General features: G+C 42.9%; 1 protein-coding gene across 2 annotated transcripts in view; it reads left to right on the forward strand.

The window, feature by feature from the left end:
• Positions 1-17,171, forward strand: part of FRMD4B (FERM domain containing 4B) — a 124,637-nt gene that overhangs the window by 71,963 nt on the left and 35,503 nt on the right. For both annotated transcript variants that reach the window (XM_032772848.2, XM_075073157.1), the window contains 4 exons: positions 7,086-7,169; positions 8,293-8,358; positions 9,588-9,645; positions 13,012-13,098. In XM_032772848.2, coding sequence (XP_032628739.1) covers positions 7,086-7,169; positions 8,293-8,358; positions 9,588-9,645; positions 13,012-13,098 — 295 coding nt within the window. The remainder of the gene's footprint in view (positions 1-7,085; positions 7,170-8,292; positions 8,359-9,587; positions 9,646-13,011; positions 13,099-17,171) is intronic.

Raw genomic sequence — 17,171 nt, forward strand, 5'->3', positions numbered from 1 at the left:
ATGGGATACCCATTGGCAATGGTGGAAGTTTTGCTCAAAGACTGAGGGTCCTTATGTTCAAAATACTCAGCTCTCAATATTGGAGCTGGAGAAGGACGGCCAAGAGGTTAAGGCCATGGCCTAGGATTGGACACCTAGTTCAAGTCCCGACTCCAGTACGGACTTCCAGTGTGATCTTGAGCAAATCACTAAGCCTCTCTGCGCCCAACCTGTAAAATTGGGATAATAGCACTTCCCTACCTTGTAAGGGTGTGGTGAGGATAAATACAAAATTAAAGAGTGAGAGATGTTCAGATATATGGTAAGGAGGACCATATACGTGTACTTCAGTACCTAGCTGAGAGAGATGCACTAATGCAGCAGACTGTCATAACATAATAGCACACTCCATCTGAGGACCTTTGAGCACTTTCCAAATATTAATAAATAAGGCCTCCAACACCCTTGTGAGGTTGGTTAGCAGTATCTCCATTTTATTTTCCCTAGAAAGAGAATCTCAGGAGTAGAGATCACATGTAACTTGCCCGGTTGAGCACTATGTACCAGTGCTGGAACCCAGATCTCCTGACTCCATGGCTCTGCCTTGAAGTCAATGGAAAGAGTCAGTGGGGATCCCGTGCTTTCGTTACAAGCCCATCTCCATCTGTAATACGTTTTAAAAGTTAGTATCTCAGCAGATATTAGGTTGATACACTGAGTCAGTGCGTTTCAGCTGTGTGTTATCTTCCTTCCATGCTGTAGGGTTCAAAAGCCGTTTGACAGGTGCTCTTTGCAATACCTTTTACCACAGCCTGTACTTATCCGGTGTTTGAGGGGCCAAACTCCCCACTGGCTAAAGGAATGAGAGCTTGATTCTGGAACGTACAGAGAACCGCCAGTTCCCATTGAAGTAAATCACTTGATCAACCCCTTTCAGGATTTGAGCCTTTTGACTAGAAAAACTTCCTGAGTGTTCTGAAATACTGTACTGTAATTTACTGAGAGATTATGGAAATAATGCAAATATGTGATATTTGGCACTAAGAGGACCAATCAAATGAATATATCTTAGAATGCTGCTCCAAGGTCCAGCTGCTCTATTTGCGTTTCCCCTCTGCTTGAGTCTCTCCACTGGACTGCACTCGCCTGTTTTGCTCGGGGTCTTTTGTACTAAATTCAAGCTTCCTAATCTCATTGTCAAAAGCTCTCCCTTGCTCCACCTGTTTCTGTAGCTCCCCCCTTATCTCCATCTACACCCCTTTCACCTTGTATCTTCCTCCCTAATAATTTTTGCTGCCTTCTCTCACATCTGTTTACATACTGCCCTTTATGCATGAAACAGCGTCCCAGGGATGCACACTGAGCCCCCACCTTCCTTTCCTCCTTCAAATACTTAAGAAAACACATCTGTTCCAAACGCATTCCAGCGATAAGACAGACATTCTGCTCACTGAGCCTGATTCTCCAGTTTCCGCTCATCAACCCTGGCGTGAATTGGGAATAACTCTATTGAAGTCAATAGAGTTACATTCTTTAGATCAGAATTGTGCCTGGTGTCTGTCTACCTTTTGTAAATAATAATGCACAGTGTTCTCCTTCAGTGGTAGTCTCCTTTTGTAAAGTTAAAAGAGTTGGCAATTCTCAAGAATCGGGATAAGTGTCGGAATATACTAAGTAATTTAACCACTCTCCTGCCAGAGAAATTACAGATCCCGTTTCTGGTATTTAATTTGGGTGTGCACCATTCTTTGTCTAACACAAAACATTTAAAAGAACAAGAGGGAGAAATGTTAATAGAAAATTTCCCCAGTGTATAGAATACATGGCAATATTGTATTGTCTCTTGCATGTTCCGATCCCTTCACACACATACACAGCCAAGATTGTGCCAACTGTATACTCACTTTTCTCCCAAACCCTATTGTCCGAATCTCCTCTATCTGAATCCCTTCCTGTTTTATGTGACGTTTGTTTGCAAAATAATTCTGGAGTTACAAAAACACCTCGTATCATATTGTTATGATACATCCCAGATTTACCAAGAAGTTGTTAAGATTTACAGAGAAATGGGAGATGTTGAACTTTTCTGCTATATCAAATGTAATTGGTTTGTTGGTTAGTGCTGTCTTGGGTGTGCCTATTGCTTTTGTACTTCATGCTCCACATTTTATGATAATCTCATTAACCACATCTTGTTCCATCAAAGCTTTTACCTTGAGTTACTGCATTAGCAACGAAAATAAATTGTTGTTTGACACAGTGGGCACAAGGAAAGGCTGGGCACCTACTGACAAATGGTTCTAATTAGCACAGTTCTGTCATGTCAGTAAATCTTTGGCTAGCAGGGAGTGTTGTATCATGAAACCACAAGCTGTGAAGATACACATACTGAGAGTGCAAATAGATTATAAATCCTTTTTAATTTTTTAATTCTTAGTAATGTACTTCCAGTGAAGTGTGCCATTATTGTCTGACTTAAGTTCCTCTAATGGGGATTTATGTACAAAGCTAAAATTTTTAGCCACAACCTACTGTTTCTGGTATAAGGTGGGTTTCGATAGGCTGATAAAGTTGGGCAAGACTTACTATAAGAAAAACATGGTAGTTTGTGTGATTAGATTTTCTACTCATAGCACAATGTGCGTTTTGGATTTTGTTGTTCGGTTTGTTTGGGTTTTTGTAGGGTCTCAGTCCACACGCAGCACATGCACTTAGACCAATAAGAGTTGTACATACAGATCAGGGGCAGTACCTTGCCCTAAGCTGGTTCACATTGTTTCAGAAAACTAAATATAGACGATTCATACAATGCAAATTAAAACATTGTGCCGTGAGAAGCGCATAATGTAGATTTTTATTAAATCTCAGAATTGATGTATTCCCATCCAGATGATGGTGATCAATTCAAGTTATGTTAAATTTACACTAGGGGACAATTTTTGTCCCTGTATACATGGGGTGGGATGGAAAGGAAAGGAGAAAATCCACATTTTCTTTCGTTCTCTTCCTGGGGGAATAATACTTCAAATGAGCTTGTTTCAAATTCTCTTCCTCGGAGAGAAACAAACTTTTTTGCCAAAGAAATTCAGCCCCGTTGACCCTGGGCATTTTAAGTGTTGGAATGGTGCCAGGAACCACCAGGGCTGACTCATGAAGAAGCCCCTTGGTACTGGAGGTCAGATTAAATGCAAGTACGGGCCCCCTAGTCCTGACAGGTGAATTCCAGCATTGCTCTTAAGAGGACTGGCTTGTGTTATCACCAACTGCAAACAACCCACTGCCTACAGTAACTATCACCCACCCTCAAATTCATACAGCAAGAGTCATTTTTCAGAGAGAGCCTTTTAAAAGTCTGTTCAAAGCCAGGCACGCTGAGCTACAGCCCAAAGTGACTTACTCTTTGTTTGGGTGGGTAGTTTCAACAGTGTAGCAGTGGGAGTTTTTTCCCAGTCCCTACTCTTCATGATTTTACCTTTTGTTCCAGATCCTGTAAAAACCAAACACCAGCCTGTCATTCAAATCATTGCTACTTTCATCTGGACTCCTGACCTCAGAAACAGCTGAGCCTGTTATTAAGGCGTATGGTAGTGATTCTAAAAGTCAGGGGGAGAACATGCTTTGTTCAGAGGGAGAAGTGATAATGAACTTGTGGGGAGGAGGGGAGAGGCTCCGACTCCCAGTTTCTCACTCTCCATGAAGCTGTGAATCATCCCAAATGCTAATCCCTAGTGTGTAGTCAGCAGCTTGATGCCATTTAAATGCCAAGCTGTACAATTTACTCCAGAGCAAAGGTACATGACGAAGGAAGCAGACAGACATACCTTTTTTCCTCAAGTTTTTCCATAAATTCCAGAGGTTTAACCTTATGGCTATGGAGAAAGAACTCAGCATGGCCGTTAGAAATGTGAGGCCTTCTGTTTAACAACCAAACTCACCTACAGTAGTCTTGTACTTCCAGGAGACATGCTGCAGAATGCTATATGGAATACGCACCTGTCAAATGACATATGAAAGGATGGCAGGACGTGAGCTTGGGACCCTGGGAAGGGGTAACTGCCAAAGCCAGTGCCTCCTAGACAAAAATTGTGTTATTTTTTTATATTTATGGGGAACTGGGTGCATCTGGGGATGATATTCTGTGTAGCCTGAAGACCAGATCCCCAGCCAGTGCAATTCATCAGAGCTCTGTTGACTTCAGTCAAACTATATCGATGTACATTAGCTGGGGACCTGCCCAGAGCCTTTACCGCTAAGCTGCTACTTCAAGTTCAGTTGAGGCCTTGCACGTGATTGCAATTTATTGCTACTGCAGAACAGTTCTCAGCGGCCTGCGAAATGAACCGATGGTCTCAGTGTGGAGGCTTTGCATAAAGGTTGTTATCGATAGCCACGAGGGGGTCTCCAAAACTGACTTGGGCAGACCAGCCCCATAAGGCAGAGAGAGTGCTGTCCATCCTGACAGAAAGGCAGCAGGCAATGTAGAGCTCAGTCTCAAGTCAGGTTGCAGATATTTCAACAGTTACAGCATCCAGGGCTATATTTATTTGATTGGAGCCCGTATCTTGATGTCTGATGAGGATCAAATGTTAATAGATTAGCCTACTACCCCATCATATGCTGAGACGAGAGGCCTTGCAGTGAAGCAGAAAGCCTGCACCAGCTCAGAGCCTACATTTTAAGGCTAATGTTTTCAAATGTAGGTGACTAATACAGGCACCTACATAAGTAGCCTGGTGTCCAGAGATGCTGAGCACCCATTGAATTCAGTGAGGTTTAGCACCTGTGGAAATCAAGCAACCTACTTCAGACCCCCATCCTGCTGGCACCTAAGCACAGAGACAAAACTTCCAAACGAGGGACCTAAATACGGATTTGAGCGCTGAACACTAGACTTCCCACAGTTGTGAAGACTGTGGCCTAAATATCTGTATTTAGGAAACACCTACCCCTCCTCATTGAGGAAAACAGCTCTCATTTTCCTCTCAGACTCTTCCAATCTAGTATATTTCAGTGGAGTTCAGCATTGCCAACCCAGAGTGCTCAAAAAAATCATGAGACTGGTTTAAAGACCATGAGATTTTAAAACAAAAATTAATACAAATTGGGTTCTTTTTATTTGCATTCTGGTTTCTGAGTCTTTAGGATGCATTTGGGTCATGTTTTCTCCACAACCCTGAGAGCTAGAAACTTACTGGGTGTTTTATGTTTGTTGGTTTAAATGGAAGCTGAGATTCCCATGTAATCTCTGTTAATCTCAGCCGCTGGGACTTTAAAGAAAAAACCACCACATATCATGAGAGTGGACAACACTGGGAGTTTAAAAAAAAAAAAAAAGATTCTGATTTTTCTCCAGAGATCCATGTTTTGTGGCATTCATGTGCTGGCCACAATACCAAGAGCTGTGCATGTTCCTGGCACAAGAGAACTGGCTGTGGGAAGCTCAGAAATGAAATTTATAAGCCAGTTGGCACGATAGGCCACCCATGGTGGCGACTTCAGCAAAGGCAGTGAAGAATAAAATGAGGCTCATTGCCTCATCCCTAGAGGAGGCTCCTCCGTGTCAGGGTGACACATTGTCAGGGTGATGTAGAAGGAGCTTGCGGTGCTGCTAGCCCATTGTCTGTATAAACACAGAGCTTTAATTTACAGTGCCTTTAGCGCAACACCTGCCAGAAGCATTGAGTACACTGCCAAGAAGCTAACTTTTTAGTGCCGCCTTGGGCCTGCATTGCTTTCTCTAGATGCAGCTTACAAGATGGGTGCTGATGCTGCAGTTTTTATGCTGCGCCCCTCTCTAGCAATGCACAGTGGCCCACATACCAAGAAATTCTGAAGGAAGAACTGGAATGTGACTCGAAACAAAATCTTGAACTGGAGTCTGATCGGCAACATGGCTCTAAAACAGAAACATGAACAACTCCTCCGGGAAGTCACCCAGCGTGTTCAATTCAGCAATCTAGGCCAGTGTTAATGAATCAGAGCTGTGCATTCTTTACATAGAAAAGTCATGTTTCTGCCTGTTCCTACCACTGCTAAAGCATGCAGAAATCCTGCAGAAATGAGGCATGCAAGTTTCAGCTGATTGATTAATGGAGCATATAAACAGAAAATTTTGACCATTTCAGTGCCGTTTCTTATTGCCAGCTTCAGTGGGTGCCAGTTTGTTTATTCAAAAACTGAGTCGTATTGTATTTACTTTTACTAGAATATTAACTATTTTCTAAAACTGGTCAAAAATGGAATTTCTGATATTTTGATTATAGTCTTTGTCCCAAATTAGGCCAAAAAGTCAAAATATCCAACTTTTCACAGAATGAAAAATTCAGAAAAATTTCAGTTATAGACGTCGAACCATTTGGTTTCAACATTTTTCAATCGAAACAAACATTTTGACATTCCCTAATTGAAATGTTTCTTTTCAGTTTGCCAACCTGAACTGAAAACAATTTATGTCGGGTCAGGCAAGCATTTGCAATGTTTCATGGGAATTGTAGTTTTAAATCAATCCAAAATAAAACATTTCATTTAGGTTTTCTCCATGGAAATTTTACTAAAATTAGTGTCTTTTTTTCCCCTCTGCAGAACATTTTGATTTTGACTAAACTTGTTTATTTCAATAGAAAAATATTTGGTTGGACATTTTTTGACCAGCCCTAGTATTTTGCATGCCTGGAATAGATGGGTTGCCTAATAGGAGTGGATTTCTAACTAAAGGCTGAACAAAAATTCTTCTGAAAACCTTGAAAACAACATGGTCATTAAGGCAAGAGGTTTCTTTCTGCAAATGCTCAGGGCAGGTTTCCTGTATTCTGCCTGGAATCAATGGTATTTTTTAAAAGATGGTTAAATACCGTCTCTTCTTTTCTTCAGCAGCCTAATTTCCCATTAGCCATGATATTGTGCTCACAATGAATGATACAGGACAGCATTTTACAGACTTGTCATGTCAGAAGGCCTATAGAATTACATTGCTAAGGTAGCTGGAAAAAGGTGCAAATGAACATGTTCTTGGGTAGCTGATACCCAGTGGTGCTTTCCTTGTCTGGAAACTAATGACTGCATCTGTGATTTAGCAGCAGTAATTTTTGTATCATTCTTATTTTTAGTGATGATAACACAAGAAAAGATTTAAAGGTACTGCCTGCCTTTCCTACCAAGACATTGCAGGAACACCCCTCACTCGCTTACTGGTAAGCTCCTCACTAGTACAGAAATGTAAATATTAGTAGCAATTAGTGGCATTACTAGGTCAGTTTTGCACACTGTTTGTAAAGGTTGTAGCATGTTATAAATGGGTTTGATCCCAAGTCCTGTATCTTAAAACTTCCAGCCTTTAGAAGTTCTGAATCCAAACCCAGTTCAGGATCTAAATGTGTTTTGTTAGCCCCTACCTTTGTGACAGGGGTCAAGCTTGAGGGAGACTTGAAATCCAAACTCCAGCCCAGCTCTGAATTTTGCAGATGGCACCCATTGTTTATAGCAGGCTGAATCAAAACAATTCTCCAGGCCTGGGGGTGTCGGAAATGCAGAGCCAGATACAGTTTTGTGCCTTGAGTCCATCTCTAGCATGTGTCCTTAGGTAAGAAATACAGCTCAGCATTTGTGTTGTGAAGAAACAGTATTAAACAATAAGATACTTTTAGGTTGTAATGGATCCCCTTTATGCAGGTACAGTGTCGCCTGCGTTATTTCATTTCTAGGCTCTAACTTATGCTTTTCTCATTTTTTTCCCTATTAAATGCTATGCAATGAAATCACCTGGCCTGTTTTTCATTTGTCTTCAAGAGTGATAGAGGTCCGAATGCGTATTTTGTTTCTAATTCCAGCAGAACTAAATGTAGACACACATGATGGAGTGGCAATGGTATAGGTCGTCTATAGGTTCATTTGTTACATGGCTGAGAATAAAAATAACCTGTAGGAATTAACACATCCATTTTAACTTTTCTCTGTCTTACATATGTAGCACTAGCCACTCTCTGAAGTTCTGGGTTCTTTAGGCACTAGATATGAATTTATCCAATTAGTGCCATTATTCTACAGCAGCATCTGTAACAAATCTGGTTGATCTGAAATGAGTAGCTAATTAGACTCTGGAACATTGGATGCCGTAGTAAGGATTAGACAGAAGGTTCCATTCTACATAATGAAGGATGGAACTGGAGTCATTATGAAACTGAAACTTCTGGGAAATATTCAATGAAGCACCTTTGGTGCATGCTGAGCATGGGTTTGAATATCATCAAAAGTTACTGCATGTAAAAAAAAAAAAAATCACTGAGCCTCTAAATTGATTTTGTGCTTGTTTTGCAGCGAGGACAGAGTAATTGAACATTATATAAAAATTAAAGGTCTGACCAGAGGACAAGCTATTGTTCAGTGAGTGTATCGCTTATTTAATTGGGGGGTATTTTTGAAATACTTTCTGTTGATACGTGGGAATGATACTGTTCTTATAGTCATTCGTTGTGGACTTTTACCATTCATATCTGTAGCAATGACATTTTTGATTGATATTGTTTAATACAAACAGCAAATTTACATTAACCCGCGTCTTAAATTTTGAATTTCACAAGTCCCCAGTTAAGGTTTTACCTCCTTTAAATATCTTTGATATGCAAAAAATGATTATGGCCTTATTTTAATACCAGTACCAGAGGGATTGCCTCCAAGCTTCGTTTGCTAACAGTTAATTTTTACGCCAATATCTGAAGGAGGATGTTGCCTTAAGTTGTGTAAGGATAACAAATATATTTATTGTTTTAAAGTGGTTTGAATTTGGTTTTCAAAAGATGAGGGATTTAGGGTCTATTCCAAAGCCAATTGAAGTCAACAGATTCCCATTGCTGAGCTTTATTTCACTGAGTGGAGGCGTCTATAGTATAAGGTCTAATATGCCCAAATGTTTGAGAAGAGCTACATAGTTATACGGAGCAGACAGCATGCAAGTTTCCCCATACAGTTCTCTGACTGCACCTCTCTCCTACCCAGTTAAAATCCTGCTATTAAGTCCTAGGAATGTAGAATAAATTATCTTTTCAGAGGTTCACTAATCTATTGAATCACCTAGACCCTTAATGGCATAATTGTATTAATATGACTACTTCAAACCACTTCTTTTTTGATGTTACCATAACTCTCCTTCTCATTTTGCCAAGTCACCGGAATTAAATAAGTGTAGGCAGCTCCTTCCCTGCAACATTCTGTCTTGGATGGTTTAGACAGAACAAATCCTGCATCTTGGCAGGGGCTTAGACTAGATGACCCTTGAGGTCCCTTTTAGCCCTATGGTTCTATGATTCTGACATTTCAGAAAAGACCTTTCAACATGTAGTTTTAGTCTCAGCTTCCTCAACTCTTGATAAGAGGAATTACATGGAACAGTTACTTTATTTTTCAAAAAATTTGTTGCACATGCACAGAAATTTTGCCATCTACTTCAACTGGGTCAGAATTTCACCTCTGTTCCCAAGGGAGGGTGCTGAGCCCATCACTTAATATGCAAAAGATAAATGGCATGATCTGAAGGCGTATGTAAAAGAGGATATGTTAAGAGGCATTATTCTCTCCAGAGCAACTCATCAGATGCACTGTAAATCTGTCTACAGGTACATGAAAGTGGTAGAAGTTCTGCCTACATATGGAGTCCATTACTATGGAGTAAAGGTTAGTGATTGTTCATAGATAACATGATTACATTCTTGAAGGAATGATTTCACTGTACAACATCTGCCAGTCGATATTAAAAACTGCACTTCTGATTCATACTTTTTCAGTGTTCTTAGAAAACTGTTTTGTTATTGGTGGACTGCGAATCATTTACAGAGAAGGCAGAAGGGAATCTTTGTTTAAAAAAAAAAAAGACCCCTGTAATCTTCTCGTCCTAATTAAACTGGATAGCTCTTCTAGCTTTTAAGCAGTTACATTTCTTCAGAGGCCCGGTGAATCATTAATCAAGATTAGAAAAATGTAACAGAGAAAAGACTACGGATGCAGCCACATAGTGGTGTGATTTACAGCTCATGCAGACATACATGTGCTAATTGTACTCTACCTCGCTCACTAAAAGTAGCAGTAAGAACACAGTCGCATGGGCTTAAGCATTGGCTGCAGAATTAAATACATACCAAGGTGGTCAGGCAGACCTGTGCAGCCCACACCACCTCACCCTCAGAGCTATTTTAGTTTAAAGTTAGCACAGGTACCTCTATGTAAGGCCTGGTCTACACTACGCGTTTATACCGAATTTAGCAGCATTAAACCAAATTAACCCTGCACCTGTCCACACAACGAAGCCCTTTATTTCGATATAAAGGGCTCTTAATATCGATATCTGTACTCCTCCCCGACGAGGGAAGTAGCGCTCAAATCGGTATTGCCATTTTGGATTAGGGTTAGTGTGGCTGCAATTCGACTGTTTTGGCCTCCGGGAGCTATCCCACAGTGTACCATTGTGACTGCTCTGGACAGCAATCTGGAGTCGGATGCACTGGCCAGGTAGACAGGAAAAGCCCCGCAAACTTTTGAATTTCATTTCCTGTTTGCCCAGCGTGGCGCGCTGATCAGCATGGACTGTACGGGAGATACTGGATCTGATCGCTTTATGGGGAGACAAATCTGTTCTATCAGAGCTCCGTTCCAGAAGAAACGAAATACCCAAAGCATTTGAAAAAATCTCCAGACAAGGGCCACAGCAGGGACTAACACAGTGCTGCGTGACAAGCATAACGGAAAGCCAAGAATCAAATGGACGCCATGGAGGGAGGGAGACTGAGGACTCCAGCTATCTCACAGTCCCCGCAGTCTCTGAAAAGCATTGCATTCTTGGCTGAGCTCCCAAACCTGACGGGTCAAAAACATGTCCGGGTGGTTCAGGGTATATGTCGTCAATTCACCACCACCACCACCATCCGTGAAAGAAGGGGGAGGGAAAATCACTTCTGCCTTTTTCAATGTCACGGTATGTCTGCTGCATGCTGCTGGTAGACGCGATGCTGCGGCTCTGAACTAACAGCCGCACCCCCCCCCTTCCTTTCCTGATGGCAGACGGTTAACAAAGGCTTGGAAACGTCTCCATCATCCCGTGAGTGCTCCTGGCTGGCCTCGGTGAGTTCGGCGGGGGCGCCTGGGCAAAAATGGGAATACTCCCTGTCATTCTTAACTTTGTGTCCTGGAGATTCAGTCCTGGCAGATGGTGCAGTAGGGCTGGTACGGTCCTCCATCATTGCAGCTGGAGGCTGAGCTCCTCTTCCCTCCCCCTTTCGTGTCTAAGGAGATTCTGAGCTATCACAGCGGATAGCGGGAGGCTGTGTTCCTCTTTCCCCCCCCACAACCCTTCTTAATGAGTAATGGAGGTGTCCTGCCTGGAGATATACAGACAGCTGGAGGCTGAGCCCCTCTCCCCCTCACACACCTTTATGTCTAAGGATGTGATTCTGTACTGCTCTGGCTCTATCATAGCAGCTGGAGGCTGCCTCCCCCTCATTTTATCTCACTAAAAAGTCAGTGTTTTCTTATCCTGTATTCTTTATTACTTCATCACACAATGGGGGGGACACTGCCACGGTAGCCAGGAGGGTGTGGAGGAGGGAAGCAGTGGGGGGCGGGGTTTGTTGCATAAGGCACGCCCCTAGAAGGGCATGCAGATACCTGCCAGATCAATCCTGCGCGATGCTCTGGGGCTCTGATTCCGGGAGCGACGCGGGCTCACTGGGACTGTCAGTCATATTAGTACAGCCCTCACCACTTTGGCTACTGGGCGGGTTCACAGGACGTGATCCGTGCGACTCTCTTTAGCGCACAACGAGAGAGTGATCAGGCGATGAGGGGAAGCACGCGTGGTTGATCGTACATTCGCAATTTCCTGTCACGGGCTTGATTGCGACCGCCAGCCGACCTCAGGGAGGCAGCCAGGCAGCAACCCAGAACAGCAGCAGCAGTAAGCAAAGGACTTGGTAACTGTCAAATCATCCAATTTATAGTAAGGCAGACGGTGCAAAAAGCCGACTCGGGTAACCGGCATTGTCCGAATCTTTAGCACACATGGTACAAAAAGGACTCGGTAACCGTCTCTGCTACCTTGCAAAGGCAAATGAATGCTGTGTGTAGCCCTGCAGTACTGGCGTTCCTGTCAGCAGCCATCAGTACATATACAGTGACAGTGACAAAACGCTATAGGGGCTCCCACAGGTTGCCATGCTATGCGCATCTGCCAGAGCAATACCAGGAAAAAGAGCGCTAAATGTTGTCTGCCATTGGCTTTCACGGTGGAAGGAATTGAAGTGATGACATTTACCCAGAATCACCCGCGACACTGTTTTTGCACCATAATGCATTGGGATCTCAACCCAGAATTCCAATGGGCAGGGGAGACTGCGGGAACTATGGGATAGCTACCCAGAGTGCAACGCTCCGGAAATCGACGCTAGCCTAGGTACATGGACGCACACCGCCGAATTAATGTGCTTAGTGTGGCCACATGCACTCAACTTTATACAATCTGTTTTAAAAAACCAGTTTCTGTAAAATCAGAGTAATCCTGTAGTGTGGACATACCCTAAGCAGCTAAGCTGCAGAACATACCCCTAGCTGCAGTGTAAATGCACCCTATGTAATTAGTGAAATCCTGCTGCCATTACCACTCTCAGCATTCTCTTCCTTCTCAACCCTATAACATTTGAAGCACTTCTGTTAGAATTGAACAAAATTATGCTAACAAAATTTCTATAGAACTGGAAAGTTTTTTGAGGCGGGGAAGGGAATAGTTTAATAACTTGTCGATACATTGGAAACAAATTCTGGATAAATGGGCAAAGCATGAGCCAAAAAAAGGGGGAGAGGCTTTATTGCATATGAGATGGCAGAGCCCTTTCATCACAATCTCACTGCTTGAGTGCAGGTTTGTTTGCAAAGTCCTTCTGTGTTCCTAACCCTCTGATACTTGTCACAGAATGAAATCGGTAAATACTATATAATCTTTGAGGTTCTTAACTCCTCATTAGATCTTGGTTCTTGTGTTCTTCCATTTTACAGGATAAACAAGGAATCCCGTGGTGGCTTGGCATCAGTTATAAAGGAATAGGACAGTACGACTTACAAGACAAAGTCAAACCTAGAAAAGTAAGTTTTGTTTTTTTTTGAAAGCCATGGCTAGTTAGAGTCCTGCGGAAAATGAAAGCTTTAGACACCATTTATTCCAGAAAACTGGAGGGGAAGACATGCTTCCTCTCCAGCAGATAGACAGTGCAAACTCTTAATGTTTGGTTCACATGTGCTTCTAATGAGTTTGATGGTTTCAGTGCATTTGCTACTGGACTTTTAACAACCTCACTAGGTCATCCCACAGTATGAAGCAATTTGGTGTAGCTGGGGGTCTCTGCTTTACATAGGTTCAGAGTTATTGGTCCTGGCTTTAGTTTTTCCTCAAGCAGAATCTCCATTGAAGTGTGGAGAGGGGAGAGGGGAGGGAGAGAGAGAGAGAAATGATCAGTGGATCAGGACATAAGATCAGTTCAGTATCTCATATCGGTGAGATGCTGGTTGAATCCTTGGTGAAGCTGCAGGCCAATCAATGCATCTGCTGATTCCCAGGATGCATGTAACTGTAGGTGATGGGTTGAGAACATGTGCTTGAATATCTGAGACTGCTCTTTCCTCCTCATTCTCCTCTGCATATTTGAGTAATTCCTGCCAATAATCTCAGTTACTGAAGCAAAGCACAGGGCCCTGTATTCCCTCGCTGGCTCCCTACAAGTCATCTATCAGCGCACCCTCACAAGCCCCTCTGCTGGCAAGCTGTCATACCGCCCAAGCACAATGTGCACGGGAACTATTCTAGCTTAACAACTGATTAAGTCCCATTCAGAGCTTGGAATGAGCCCTGGAGGTCTTTGGAGAACTGGTTTCCTAGAATGGATGGAGGAGGTTTCGACACGTGTGCGAGTTGTCCTGTGGGGGGAAATACGCCTGGTTTCTCTCTTGTAGCTGTGTCTCCCCTGTCCCCATGCAGAACTGGTTTTCTGATGTGCTTCCTACCCCCAGGATTTGGGCAGTAGCTCACAAGAGTGTGCATGCGTGCTGCTAACAGTCACTTCAGATCAGTTTAGACCATTGTGCGCTTGTCCGGGAGATGGAAAGTTACACAGAAGGAGTGAGCCTGTGGAACAGAATTGGCTGGCACGTATTCTGGATGAGCATCTAGAAACATGGCTTGTCATAAATAGATAGCTAAGGGTTAATGTTTCTTTTACCTGTAAAGGGTTAACAAAGGGAACCAAACACCTGACAAGAGGACCAATCAGGAAACTGGATTTTTCAAAACTCAGGGAGGGAAATTGTGGGTGTGGTTTTCCTTTGCCCTTTTGGGCTGTCTTTGTCTGGCTCTCAGCTATGAGAGGGGATCTTTTTCTATCTGTAAGCTTCTCATCTTCAGTTTCCCAGTTGTAAGTACAAAGGTAGCAAAACAATAGGCTTTTATATGTTTTGTTTTGTATTTACATGTGTGTGTGCTGGAATGTTTAAATTGTATCTCTTTTTGAATAAGGCTGTTTATTCATATTTTTCTTTTAAGCAATTGACTCTGTATAATTGTCACCTTGATACAGAAGATATTTTTATGTCTTTTTCTTTCTTTTTTATATAAAGCTTTCTTTTTAAAACCTGTTTGAGGTTTTTCTCTGGTTAAGGCTAAGGAACGAAGGGAGGGGGGAAATCTCTTTGTGTTAGCTTGACTAGGTTTGAATGCATAGCCTCAGGGGAAGAAGGAGGGGGGAAGGTAAATTGCCCTCTCTGTTTTGCATTCAAGGAGTTTAAGTACAGTATCGCCCAGGATAACCCAGGGAGGGGGAGCTGGGGATGAGATAAAGAGGAGACAAGGGGAGGAGGTTGTTTTCCCTTTGGTGTGAGACTCAGGGCTTCTGAGTCTTGGGGTCCCCCAGAGAAGGTTTTGGGAGATCAGAGAGGGAGTCAGGCCCTGGAAATTCCTGGCTGGTGGCAGCGAGATCAGATCTAAGTAGGAAAAGCTTAGAAGGTTTCATGCTAGCTTCTCAGTTTATGAACGCTAAGGTTCAAATCTGAGTAGGAAGCTACGACATGGCTATAGGAAAATGTGAGATCCACTGGTAGCAATTCAACGTGCTAATAAGACCCACACTGTCCTCTCCCTTTTGACAGTCAGCTACTGATTGATTCCTTTTCTTGAGCTAACTTGTCACCAGGATCAATCTCTTAAATTTCTCACTTGTTGTGTCCAGTGAAAGGCCTTTATTTAGTCCCAGGGCTCTCTGCTGTTCACGTATCACAATGACAGAGTAGGTTTGATTTGGGTGTAAGATTATAAAATAGCCAAGATGGTTAAAAGATCAAATCAACCCGGGTTCACAGGGATGATCATGCCTGATGTACTCCCAAGCATTGACTGAGTACCGACAGTACATTAGTAAATGGGTCGGCAAGCAGAGGTTAGGAATCTCATCCTCTGGGCACCCCTCGGCATTGTTGCAAACGCTTGCAACACCGTGGTAGATGCAGCCAGTCATGTCCAGCACCCAGGGCAAGAAAGTGTGCGTGCAGCTGAACCAGTTCTCAGTTTAATTCCTTTTGTACCTATGGGCTTACCATTCTCAACACCAGCTGGGCAGCTTGGGAAACTCCATGTTCCTCAAGGTTGCCAGGGCCCAAATGCCAACAGTCACATCTTGCCACCATTACACCTGTGTCACTCCCTCTAAAGTCAATGGGAGTTTTGTGTACGAATTGGTGCCAGGCTTTATAATGGAAATGTTTGCAGACCATTCACAGCAGTGCCACTTGAGTGCCTTGCAGTAATTTTAACTACCCAGTTTGGAGTACAGAACAAAGAGGGAGGAGAAGCATCAAGGTTGTCAGAAAGTCTGATGCCAATAGGCTGTTTGAAAAGTGACTTAGTTTAACATAAGAGGTCATGGACCAACACTGAGGAAGAAATTAATGTGTAAACAGGTTCTTTACACAAAGGGTGGTTCCGTGTTTGGAAACAAACTGCTCAAGTTAGCAGTGAGAGTAGTAATTAGGGAGCTCAGTTTCAAGGGAGAAAGGGAAACAAGGAAATAGAGGTGATCGGATACTGACTAGATTTGGGGGGTTAAGATACGTTGCAGAACTGTTCATTTTCACACAGAAGAGATGCAGGGCATTTGCTCAGGTTGAATTACATTCACACTCCGTGTCAGCCTCTGCCGTTTGCTTTTGGCTAGAAATAGTGTCAATTCATTTTAATTAAGTTTTCAAATCAGTGTATATTGGAAGATCTATCCAGAGGGAGAGGAGGCTGTGTGACTCCTCTAAATGTCTGTCTAAATCTGTGGACCACAACCAGCAAATATGATCTTTCCAGGCAGTGAGAGAGAGGGATGAGCTGTGTAGCATGTAGACTCTTCCTTTCTGCGCTGAAGTGCCAATAACATTGGATTTTCAGGAAATTCCTTGCTTTGCCCTTCTGGATGGGAGCCAGGCTGGCAATAGCCCAGATGGCAGGCCAGGCACAAGAATCCTGCTGTTTGGCTCATGGATCAAAAGTCCTCTGCTGCATATCCTTAACCAGTTGGGAAGGAGTTAAGGGAATCCCTATTGTGATCTATCCACCAAGATAGATACCTTAAAAAGTGAATGTGTGTTTGATTAGCAGAGTAAGAGAGAGATGCTATGTTAAAAGGTAACCAACAGCAAGCTGATTTTCCTGTTTTTAAATGTGTATGGGCTTGTCTACACTTACCGGGGGATCCGCTAGCAGCAATCAATGCATCAACAGTCGATTTAGTGGGTCTAGTGAAGACTTGCTATATCCACTGCAGATCGCTCTCCCGTCAACATCGCGTAGCGTGGACCCTGCGGTAAGTAGATCTAAGCTATGTCGATTTGAGTTACGCTATTCATGTAACTAATTGCTTAGCTTAGCTTGAATTTCCCCTGTAGTGTGGACAAGACCTATGATTGTTTGGTGTACAAACATCTACAGATATTTGCTGGGGCTGGAAAGCTGCTGAGGTTTCAGGCATGGCACTTTTAGCAGGAGTCTACATTGTTATCCCCAGTCTGCTGGCTAAGTCCCAACACAGTAGTTGAATTCTGCCTATTCCTGTGCTCCACATTCTGTAAAGGCTGCTGCTAGAAATGGCTGCCTTTTTTTTTATTTAATATTGTTTTCCATTGATAAC

The sequence above is a fragment of the Chelonoidis abingdonii genome, chromosome 17, assembly GCF_003597395.2.
Source record: "Chelonoidis abingdonii isolate Lonesome George chromosome 17, CheloAbing_2.0, whole genome shotgun sequence".
NCBI lineage: Eukaryota > Metazoa > Chordata > Testudines > Testudinidae > Chelonoidis > Chelonoidis abingdonii.